The sequence below is a fragment of the Arachis ipaensis genome, chromosome B07 (assembly GCF_000816755.2).
Source record: "Arachis ipaensis cultivar K30076 chromosome B07, Araip1.1, whole genome shotgun sequence".
NCBI lineage: Eukaryota > Viridiplantae > Streptophyta > Magnoliopsida > Fabales > Fabaceae > Arachis > Arachis ipaensis.
The window spans coordinates 30362218-30374281 of NC_029791.2; the positions used below are offsets into that span (position 1 = coordinate 30362218).

Genomic DNA, 12064 nt, shown 5'->3' on the forward strand with positions numbered 1-12064 from the left:
AGTTTTCTCTGACCTAATCTAACAAATTCAATCTAAAAACAATAGCATAAGTACCTGAATTAAACAACAATCAATATTATCTAATATAAAGTAGTGTAACTAACAAAATCTTAAACTAAATATTGTCTAATCTAAAATAGTGTAATTAATAGAATCAGTCAAATAACAATAATATTAAAATAATCGACTAATTCAATTACTATTTTTACGGTCGAACATTATGATAATGTATGTAGTTATATTTAATCAATTGATGTTTATATCTTGTGTTTATTGCATCATCGTGAATAACTGAAACCTAAAAAAATATTCTCTAAAAAAATAAGTGAAGATATTTGGTGAAATATAAAAAATAAACTTGTAGGTAATTTTTAAGCTTGTATTTTGTTTTTAGCATGGACCAAATATATTTTTTTTTAACTAAAAATAAGGAGATTCGAATTTTTAACTTTTTAATTGAATATGAAAAAATTATGTCATTTGGAATATAATTCATTGGTATGGACCAAATACGTTCATAAGGATTGCAATGTTTATTAACGTAATTTTAATATTTATTTTAATTATTAAAAAAAAATTAAAAACATGATAGAGAAATTATTGTTTTTTAATTTAAAAACCTTTGGATTCAAACACGCTGAAGCCGAGAGGAGTTAGGGGAAGGCGTCAGAAAAAGAGAGCGAGAGTGAGTGTGAGAAATAGCAATTTTCAAAATCCAGAGGGCGGGTGCGAGTGTGAAGTGGGTGAAGCCACCGAATCGATGAGCTCCAAAGAGAGCTGCAGAAGCGAACTCCGCATCGCCATTCGCCAACTCAGCGACCGTTGTTTGTACACTGCTTCCAAATGGTACCTCCTTCTTCTTCTTCTTCTTCCTTTTCTTGCTCCCTCCTAAAACCCTAAAAATTCCAACTTCAATAATCAAGCATTGAACTTCAAAAACGCCGTCGTTTGATGAAACTTTGTGTTTGCAGGGCAGCAGAACAGTTGGTTGGTATCGAGCAAGACCCCGCCAAGTTCACTCCTTCCAACACCAGATTCCAGCGCGGCAGCTCCAGCATTCGCCGCAAGTACCGCACCCATGAGATCGCTGCCACTCCCATCGCCGGCGTCTCGTACGTTGCCACGCCTGTTATGGAGGAGGACGAGCTTGTAGATGGTGATTTTTACCTTCTTGCCAAGTCATATTTTGATTGCCGTGAGTACAAGAGGGCCGCCCATGTTCTTCGCGATCAGACCGGCAGGAAATCCGTCTTCTTGCGCTGTTATGCCTTGTATCTGGTCAGTCATCTTCAAAGTTCATATTGATTGGTGGGATTTAAGTTTTATTTTTTATTCATTTAGTAAACTGTATTGGTATAATGGAGATAAAAGGATAGAAAGCATGTTATTCCTATATGTCTGTTAGCTTGTTTGATTAACATAATAATCTATTGTGGTTGGAGTTGGAAGGTGTTTCTGGGTGGGTGCTTTTGCTTTCTGATTCTCAAAGGTGTGATTTTACAGTTTGATTTCTTTCCATAACTGAAAAAAAAAAAAAGAAGCAGCTGAAAACTGACTTTAATTTGAGACTACTGTGTTTAGCTTTTTAAACAAGGATGTAGCTAAATTCAAGTTTCTTATTTATTGCTAAAAAGTGTCCTAGCAAGATGAAATTGATTTTTGAGTAAAAATAGTTTATTTTTTGAGATAGAGCTGAAATAAACGCACCCTCATTTATGCGCTATTGATGAAATTGTAATATATAGGCGGTAGATGTGAATGTACTGTAGCATTGTCCAACATGTGTTAGTTATAGTCGCGTTATTAGATTCTCTATTGCGGGAAGTAGGGGATGTGTTTTCTCTTTCAGCTAAACCCCAACAATTAGTTCTTGAGCCTTCTCTTTGATGAGGTTGGCCGTTGCAAAATGCAAAGATTTCTGAAACACAGCAATTCTTGCCAAAATATGGAAAGCAATCTTGTTGCTTTGGCTCTTTGCCCTTGATGATTTCTCTATTTGTGTTTTAGTTTTACCTTTTTTAAAAATGTCAGGGCAGCATCTGTTTGAATATTTAGCGCAATAAAAGCTATGGTGAGTCCAAAATTTCCAAAGTACGTGAGTGAAAATCCTCATCCTAAACATCTTATGTTAGAATTTGAAGTTTAATTATTTGAGTTGGAGAGTGGTTTGTAAAAGGTTAAAGCAAGATTTATTGATTATATTTTTTTCTCTGCTATTTTATGTTGCTCCCAGTACACACCCTCAGTATCAATTTTGGTGCTTTGATTTCATTGAATAAAATATCTCATCAATAAAGTTGAAGATTAATTTGATTCTTTATTCATTTTGGTGAACAACATTATCTTTCGTGAATGGAACTGATTTTAGATATAGATATAGCCTTAGTTTTATACCAAAAAGATATGCAAAGTAGGCTTTGTTTTCAATATGGTTTTCCCTTTTCTTTTCTAGATTTAATATGTTATGTTTCAATTATTTTTTCAATTTAGTCTCAGTTCATAATTTATGGAAAATACTAACAGGGCATAATCCACATCAAGTCCACATGTGTGCTACGTTAACACTGTCTGTTCCATGTAATCATTTCTAATTTTTTTTATTGAATAATAATTTGGAGCCAATTAATATTGATTGAAACATACGGGATCAAATTGAAAAATTAGATAACCATAAGGGACCAAAAATCCTTCTTTTCCAAAGGAATAACTTAATAAAATTAAAGGAATGAGATCGTAATAGTTTAACTGCATGCTAGAGAGTAATGTATCTGTTAATTATTTTAACCTGTGGCTTGGTGATGAAAAATTGCAAAATTTTCTCTTGTTATGCAAATTCAAACTAAAAGCCAAATTTAGTAATCAACTTGCTACTGATATCTTTTCCATATTTTTTACTTGCTTTCTTAACCAACTTTGGGTCTCTCTTTGAGACAAAGACCTGAACCCCATTTTGAAGTGAAGCTCTCCTGCCAATTAGTTTATTATTAGATTTCACCTCCTGTTGTGATAAAGATTTCTATGTAGGGAATTTTATTTGAAAAATACAGACAAGCTGTTCCTCATGTGCTATTAGAACACTTGTTACTATCAGCATAATTTATAAATAATGTGTTGCACGTTTGTTACATGTTTTTAATTGTGTGTGCCATTAATTGAAAGAACTGATAATATTTTAGAACCATGTGTAATGTCTTACATGTTTTCTGCTTCCTAAAGGCAGGAGAAAAGCGAAAAGAGGAAGAGATGATAGAACTTGAGGGACCTCTAGGTAAGAGTGATTCTGTGAATCGTGAATTGGTTTCCTTGGAGAGGGAGTTGTCAATGCTTTGCAAGAATGGTACGATTGATCCTTTTGGTTTGTACTTATATGGCCTTGTGCTCAAACAAAAAGGTAGTGAGAATTTGGCACGTACGGTTCTTGTGGAATCCGTGAATAGCTACCCTTGGAATTGGAATGCTTGGACCGAGTTGCGATCCCTATGTAGTACAATTGATATATTGAACACTGTTAATCTCAATAGTCATTGGATGAAGGATTTCTTCCTTGCCAGTGCTTACCAAGAATTAAGGATGCACAATGAATCTCTGTCGAAGTATGAATACCTACTAGGAACCTTTGGAAATAGTAATTACATACAGGCCCAGATTGCTAAAGCACAGTACAGTTTGAGGGAATTTGACCAAGTTGAAGCATTATTTGAAGAACTTATGCGCAGTGACCCTTACAGGGTGGAAGACATGGATATGTATTCTAACGTACTTTATGCTAAGGAGTCCTTCTCTGCTTTAAGCTACCTGGCTCATAGAGTATTCATGACTGATAAATACAGGCCTGAATCATGTTGTATCATTGGGAATTATTACAGTTTAAAGGGGCAGCATGAGAAGTCTGTTATGTATTTCAGGAGAGCCCTTAAATTGAACAAAAATTATTTGTCTGCTTGGACACTCATGGGCCATGAGTTCGTTGAGATGAAAAATACTCCTGCTGCAGTGGATGCATATCGCCGCGCTGTAGACGTAGACCCATGTGATTATCGTGCCTGGTATGGGCTGGGACAAGCTTACGAGATGATGGGTATGCCATTCTATGCGCTTCATTACTTCCAAAAATCTGTGTTCTTACAGCCGAATGATTCTCGGTTGTGGATTGCAATGGCTCAATGTTATGAAACCGAACAGCTCCGCATGCTTGATGAGGCAATTAAGTGTTATAAAAGAGCTGCAGCTTGTAATGACCGAGAAGCAATTGCTTTATACCAGCTAGCAAAGCTACATGCGGAGCTGGGCCACCCTGAAGAGGCAGCATCTTACTACAAAAAGGATTTAGAGAGGATGGAAGATGAAGAAAGGGAAGGACCTAACATGGTTGAGGCTTTGCTCTATCTTGCAAGATATTACAAATTGCAGGATAGATTTGAAGAAGCAGAGGTATACTGTACACGTCTTCTGGATTATAGTGGCCCGGTAAGTCTAACATTTTCACCAATTATCAAGAATCTAAAATGTCAATTTTACTTAATTGTTTAGTTATTTGATGATTGGTTGATCTAAATCTGTTTTACAGGAGAGAGAAACAGCCAAGAGTTTGCTTAGAGGAATGAGATCTTCGCAATCGAGTTTACCTTCAATGGATGTTGAACGCTTTCCTCCTTAATATGAGACTGATCAAACACTGTTATTATGCATTCGTTGATTCCAGTTCGCATAGTGCTTGAGGGAAAGCATGAAAGGATTCAGTGTGTATGATTTGGTACCTGAATGCTGTACAATGCACTAATGCTTTCATTTTGAGCTGAACAAGTAGGCAAGCATTGCGGTAGAGAATTGAATTCCAAAATTGGTGATATGGTTTCCTAGCAGGAGTTAAGTAAAGCTTTTTCTTCTCTTTTATTCTTGTATGCAATGTGCAGATTTCCCTGGTGATTACTTGAATAGGAACGCTTAACATATCCAGGGGTGTAATCATTTATTTAGCTGTATCATATCCATATGATGCAGGAAGCCTAGCTATTCCTGTTTCATTCCTGTTCTCTTTTGTGATCAAACACTTTTTGGTCTTTGCTGCATTTATGATTTTTGGTGAGCAATGCTGACATGAAATGAAAATGATCCAAATTTCAGTCTGACTTGAATTTGTGTTGAACTAAACATGCAGAATTAGAAACCAAAATTGGTGATTATTTTTTTTAGATTCCTGCTCCACGCCATTATTTAGATTGATCAAGCAAAACTCTCATTCAAGCAATTGTAATTTCCTTTCCCTAGTCTTTATTAGACTGATGAGTCATGCACCAAACCGGAGAAATTTCCGATTTAATTGAATAATGAGAGTATTTTAAATTAAACAAAAGGAGCAAAGTAAAGAAAAAAGAAATCAAAGACGAAATTCCCATGAATAATAATAATACAGTTGAACTATTGATTGAAAAAATAAAAAATACAACAATAATAACAAAGTCTTGTCCCACTAGGTGGGGTTAGCTACATGGATCAAACGATGCTATTGAATTCTATCATGTATTATGTTTACAGAAAGACCATTTACATGTATATATCGTTTGACCACCTCATGGATGGTCTTCCTCTGCCTTTTACCATTTGTCCATCTTCCATCTCGTTTATCCGTTTGACTGAGTGCTCTGTTAATCTTTTTCTCACATGTCCAAACCACCTGAGACGTGATTTTACCATCTTTTCAACAATATGTGCTCTTCCAACTCTTTCTCTTATATCTTCGTTCCTTATTCTATCCAATCGCGTATAACTACTCATACATCTCAACATCTTCATTTCTACCACATTTAACTTATGTTCGTGCTCCCTTTCGGCCGCCCAACATTCTGTACCATAAAGTATAGCCGGTCTGATAGCACTGCGAGAGAATTTACTTTTAAGTTTTAAAGACACTTTTTTGTCACATATAAAACCAGACATACTCCGCCATTTTGACCAACCTGCTTGCTATGATTTACATCATGTTCAATCTCTCCATTATCCTATATGATGCACCCAAGATACTTAAAACTTTTAACTTTTTGTAGGATATTTTTCCAATCTTTACCTCTATATTAGGGTTTTTCCTTCGGCAGCCGAACTTACATTCCATATATTCCGTCTTGCTATGGCTTATGCGTAGACCATACACTTCTAGAGCTTCTCTCCATAGATCTAACTTCTTATTTAGGTCTTCCATTGACTCTCCCATAAGGACGATATCATCAACAAAAAGCATGCACCATGCTGTAATCCTATACCAATAGGAAATTTTTCTGTCACACTACCTTGAATCTTCACACTAGTTGTAGCCCCCATCATCCATGTCTTTAATTGCACGAATATATCGATCCTTACTCTCTTCCTTTCCAAAATCTTTCATAAGACCTCTCTTGGCACCCTATCATACGCTTTTTCTAAATCAATAAACACCATATGTAGATCATTTTATTACTATGAAACATCTCCATCATCCTTCTTAACAGGTATGTAGCATCAGTGGTGGATCTTCTTGGTATAAAATCAAATTGGTACTCTGTTACCTGTGTTTCTTGTCTCAGCCTCCGTTCTATCACTTTTTCCCATAACTTCATGGTATGGCTCATGAGTTTGATTCCTCTATAGTTTCTACAACCCTGTATAACCCCCTTATTCTTGTAGATAGGTACTAGTGTTCTTTTTCTCCACTCATATGGCATCTCTTTTTACGTTAAAATCTCATTAAAAAACTTAGTTAACCAACTGATGTCTTTCTCTCCAAGGCCCTTCCAAACTTCAATAAGAATATTATCGGGTCGTACTACCCTGCCATTTTTCATCCGCTTTAGAGCCTTTTTTTACCTTGAAGTCTCGAATCCTTCGATAGTAGTCAAAATTTTGATCTTCTTCCCTCGTGCATATCCGACCAAGACTCAGAAGAGTCTTATGTCCTTCATTAAATAACTTGTAGAAATAGCTCTTCCACCTTTCATTGATTTTCTCATCTTGAGCCAAAACCTTTTTCCTTTATGCACTTAACCTGATCCAAGTCTCTCGTTTTTCTTTCACGGCTCTTTGCGATTCTATATATACCTTTTTCTCCTTCCTTCGTGCCTAAAGACTGGTAGAGACTTTCATTTGCTCTTGTTCTTGCTTCACTTACAACCACTTTTGTCTCTTTCTTAACTGCCTTATATTTTTCGCAATTATCTGCATTGTGGTAAAATGATCACTCTTTAAAGCACTTCCTTTTTGCCTTTATCTTTTCTTGTACACTCGTATTCCACCACTAGGACTCCTTATCCCTTGGTCCTATCCCTCTAGATTCACCAAAACTTTCTTTTGCAGTTTTTCTAATAACTTCTGCCATCTCCTTCCACATCTCCTCCGCGCTTCCATCTCCTTCCCACTTTGCCTCTTTTCCTACCCGTCTTAGGAAGCTTCTTTATTCCTCACCTTTCATCTGCCAGCACCTCGTCCTTGGGTTCTTCGTATGATGTCTTTTCCTCAATTTTCGCTCAACTTGAAAATCCATGACAAACATCCTATGTTGTGTTGTTAAACTTTCTCCCAGAATAATTTTACAATTAATGCAAAATTTTTGGTCGACTCTCCTCAACAAGAAGAAGTCGATTTGAAAGCTTGTCATGCCACTCCTATAAGTTATAAGATATTTGTCTCTCTTTTTAAAGTATATATTTGCGATGAGAAGGTCAAAGGTTGAGGAAAAGTTCAAAATAGTTTTACCCTCGGTATTGACCACCTTAAAACCATAGCTTTCGTGAAGACTTCCACACCCATTCACTTGTCTTCCAACATGGCCGTTTAAATCTCCTCCTAAGAAAATTTTATCTTCCGAAGGTATGTCTTGGACCAAACTCTCTAGATCCTTCCAAAATCTTATCTTGTGTTGCTCGTCCGAACCTACTTGCGGTGCATAAGCGCTAATCACATGAAAAGTACCTCCTTCCACCACAAGTTTGATAGAGATGATCCGATCATCCACCCTCTTGACATCCACTACGTCTTTCTTCCACTGCTTATCCACGGTAATACCGACCACATTCCTATTTTTCACCTTTCCTATATACCAAAGTTTGAACTCGGAGGTATTTAACTCCTTAGCCTTCGCACCGATCTATTTTGTTTCTTGTAGGTACATGATGTTGATCGTCTTCCTTGTCATGGTATCTACCACCTCCATAGATTTTTCTATTAGAGTGCCTATGTTCCATGTCCCAAATTTCAATCTTCTATCGCTCCGACCTTTACTTTTACCTATTTCTTTGTGAACTAGCTTATTTACCCTCGTCCGTTCACAAAAATGTGGGAACCTTTGTTCATTTAACACTACACCTAAACACCGATGCAACGGCTCTTGCTCATTTGACATTGTATGCGAGCTATATATCGCGTTGCTTCTGGGTAACGACCTAGCTTTAGCGCAATAACGTCTTTAATCCATGTCATGAAGATTCAACTAAGTTTTTATGTTGGCTGTCGAAGGCCTAACACAACCTTCCTCTTTTATCCGAGCTTGGGACCGGTTTGTACCGAAAATGTAGCATAGGCAGAGTTTATTGATTGAAAAATAGATTGGAAAAAAAATCTTTTAAGTCCTAACAGCTCAGCAATTAGAGTTTAGCTTTAAAGCTGTTGAATATCCTACCGTGGTTTAAATATGGTTTTTTTTCTTGTAAAGTCTCTGCTTTTTGTATTTGTCCCTATTGTTATTACACTCACACTTTAGGCTAATAGTAAATATATATTATTCGGGTGATGCAAAATAAATAAATAATTAATTTTTACATACAAGTGATTTAAACAAACAAGTCCAAACAAATTAGTTTGACCTAATTTAACTCATGCGCCACTTTCTCTAACAAACTTTTCACCCAACGCACTAATATATAACTTACTTTTTCATGTGAATTTCGTTTCCTTTTTCGAATTTTCTCAGCATTTTCTGTGTCTCTACGTTCCGTTCCATCTTTGCATTCTCTGCGTTTCTCCTCATTCTCTATGTTCTCTTCGTTCTTTGTGTTCTCTTCGTTCAAGTTCAATGCTCTTCGTTCAAGTTTTTGAAATCAAGCTATGAAATCGGGTTTGAACAGTTATTTTGTTTTCGAAGATAATAAATGATTCAAGTTCAGACTATCAATTGAATCAAAGCAAAGTAGATTATTGTTTTGATTCGAATGAAGCGACTGAAGTGTGGTTCAATTCTAGTTAATATTATTCGTTAGTAGTTTATGATTCTATAGGTGAATAATGATGTTTTTCTTTGTAAAAATTACTGTTCATGGTTGATGGTTTGAATTTAATGTAACGTATCAGTTCTGAATTTGATTATATTATCTTGATGAATCTGTTTCCTCCCCCATTTCGGTGTATTTTAGTTTTTAATATGGTTTATTTTGCTCCGATTTTGGTTTATTTTCAGTTTCTGTACGATATTGATGAGCAGCTTGTTCCAAAGGTTTGAATGATTTTTAACACGCTTGAAGAAGATGAAAAATTCTACAATAATTATTCTAAATTTGTAGGTTTTTCTACGAAAATTCAGAGCACAAATAAAACGGAAAATAAAACTAAGAAGCAATTGATTACATGTATCAGAGATAAAAAATGGAAATCGAACAAATCTCCAACTGAGAAGACAAATTCCTTAGCTGGATTTAATTGTCCTGCAAGTATTTATATACATATATTGAAGGATATTGATGTTTGGATCATTTCGAAGGTTTGTTGCATCATTCACATCTGTGCTGTCCAAATCAAGTAGAGATGCTTAAAAAACACATGCAATTAAGCATGTCTGTACAACGAACAATAGAGAATAATGAGAAAGCTGAAATTAGACCATGCAAAACTTACCAATCATTTGTCGTAGCATCAGGGGGTCATCGTGAATTAAGTTTTATTGAAAAAGATGTAAGAAATTACATCACGAGAGAAGTGTGAAATATTTCAAAACTAGAGGATGCAAAAGAATTTGAAAAATATTTATTAAGAATGAAAGAGAAGAATCATAATTTCTTTTTCGAGCTTGAACCTGAGGTTGATCAATCAATTAAGATTGCTTTTTGGGCCGACACAAGAAGCAGTGCTGCCTGTAAGTATTTTGGAGATATTATTTCATTCGATACCACTTACAATATAAATAAGTAATATGCTGTTTTAGTTTGTGTGTATTTTGATATTACGTTCGGTGTACTTAGACAGTTTTTCGGTGTATATATGATTTTGTTTCTGTGTCGTATTCAAGTATAATATGGTTTTTGGTTCTTTTGTTGGGGTGAAAAACCACGGTCAATCAACACTTCTAGGGTGTGCCTTGATGAAAAACGAGGATATTCAATCATTCAAATGGTTATTTTAATGTTGGCTTCATTGCATGAAAGAAAATGCTCCGAAAGGCATTCTTACCGATCAATATGCATCGATGCAAAGGGCTATTGAGGCTTGTATGTCCACAACAATTAATCAGTGGTGTATTTGGCATATCATGAAGAAGATACCAAGTAAATTAAATGGCTACAAGTGACACGAAGAAATTGAACAAATGAGTCATGTTGTTTGAAACTCTTTTACAAAAGAATCATCTGATAGGAATTAGAATGATTTTCTGATGAAGTATGGTGTTGGGGACAACAAGTGGCTTTTAGGTAATGGTGTCTTTATTAGGATTAAGTGATGTTGTTTTTTTTAGTGTGTGGATATTTATGTGTTTTTCTTCTGTAGTAGAGGAGTCAAACTGTATGTCTTTCATATTTTGGTTCTGATTGGTATTTTTTTAATTTTTTAGAGCTTTTCAAAGATTGTCATTTATGGATTTCAGTTTATCTTGATCACCACTTCTGGGCCGGGATGAGAAGCACATAAAATAGCGAGAGCATGCATACTTTTTTTAACAAGTTTATTACGTGCAACAGCTCACTTATCCGATTCGTCAAACAATACGATAATTGCCTAGGAAGTAGAGAGCAGAGAAAGAGAATCGGATGCTGTAGATTTTCATACCGTCATTCCTTGTGCAACAAAATCCTCAATAGAAGTTCAATTTCAGCATGTGTATACTCACGAGAAGTTCAGAAAAGTCCAAACACAATTTAAAAAAAAGGTGAATTACATCACAAGATCAACGCAATCTGCTCTAGGTTATACGGTATATGAAGTTGTAGAATAGATTTTTAACTCAACATTCAACAAGTTTGGAGTTACATACCACACGATATCATCTCAAGTACGTACCTCAATAGGCGGGGTCTCCGCTCATAAAGATCTATTATAATTTCTATTTCTAATCTTTCACCCCACCTCACCTGTAGTCATCTCTGCTCGATCAGCTCAAGTAGGGGTGACAAAATGGGTAACCCTTCCCACCTAGGAGTGACAAATAGACTAGTCCACTCTGCACTGCCCAGCTTAGTGAGACGGTCCCGAATTTCTCTCCGCCCTGTCTAACGGTGGGTTGGCGGCACAAACATCATAGTCTTTATAATTCTAAATATATAATAAACATAATCATCAACCAAAATTTTTGAAATAAAATAATAAAACCAATATTGTAAAAAATAAAACAAACATTGTCCAAAACATATAATTAAACCTCTTCATGTCTCTAATCAATCAAATATAGAACATAATCTAAATTATAATTTAGAACATCTTCAATTACAAGAAAATGACGGGCCCATCGGGAAAGGCTGCCCCACCCCGCCGAAACCTGCTAAAGCCCACTGATTATAGGCGGTGCGGGTTAGGTAGGATTTTTAATTATAGCGGTTTCAAATTTTCAGTTGAGCCCACCTTTTTTGGCGAGTTACGCAGGCCAATCCGGCGGGTTTCGGTCCGTTTGCCACCCCTAGTTCCGGCCCACCAAGATCCGCCCCAAAAATAGGGCGGGCCAACCCTCCTTGCCAGAAAAAATAGGCTCAAAATGCTAGTCCGTTCTGCTTTATAGCGGGTTGGCGGGTCAGCGGATTAGTCTGCTTAACTCTTTTCTTAAAAACAATAAAATGAATTAAAAATATTAATTAAAAAATAAATATAAATAAAAAATAGACAAATTACAATATACTTTTTT

The 12064-nt window shown here is 35.8% G+C and overlaps 1 protein-coding gene across 1 annotated transcript; it reads left to right on the forward strand.

The window, feature by feature from the left end:
• LOC107609163 (anaphase-promoting complex subunit 8) lies at positions 617-5129 on the forward strand. Its single transcript, XM_016311008.2, has 4 exons — positions 617-846; positions 972-1278; positions 3217-4467; positions 4568-5129. The coding sequence occupies exons 1-4, from the start codon at positions 761-763 to the stop codon at positions 4655-4657; spliced, it is 1734 nt and encodes a 577-aa protein (XP_016166494.1). The 5' UTR covers positions 617-760; the 3' UTR covers positions 4658-5129.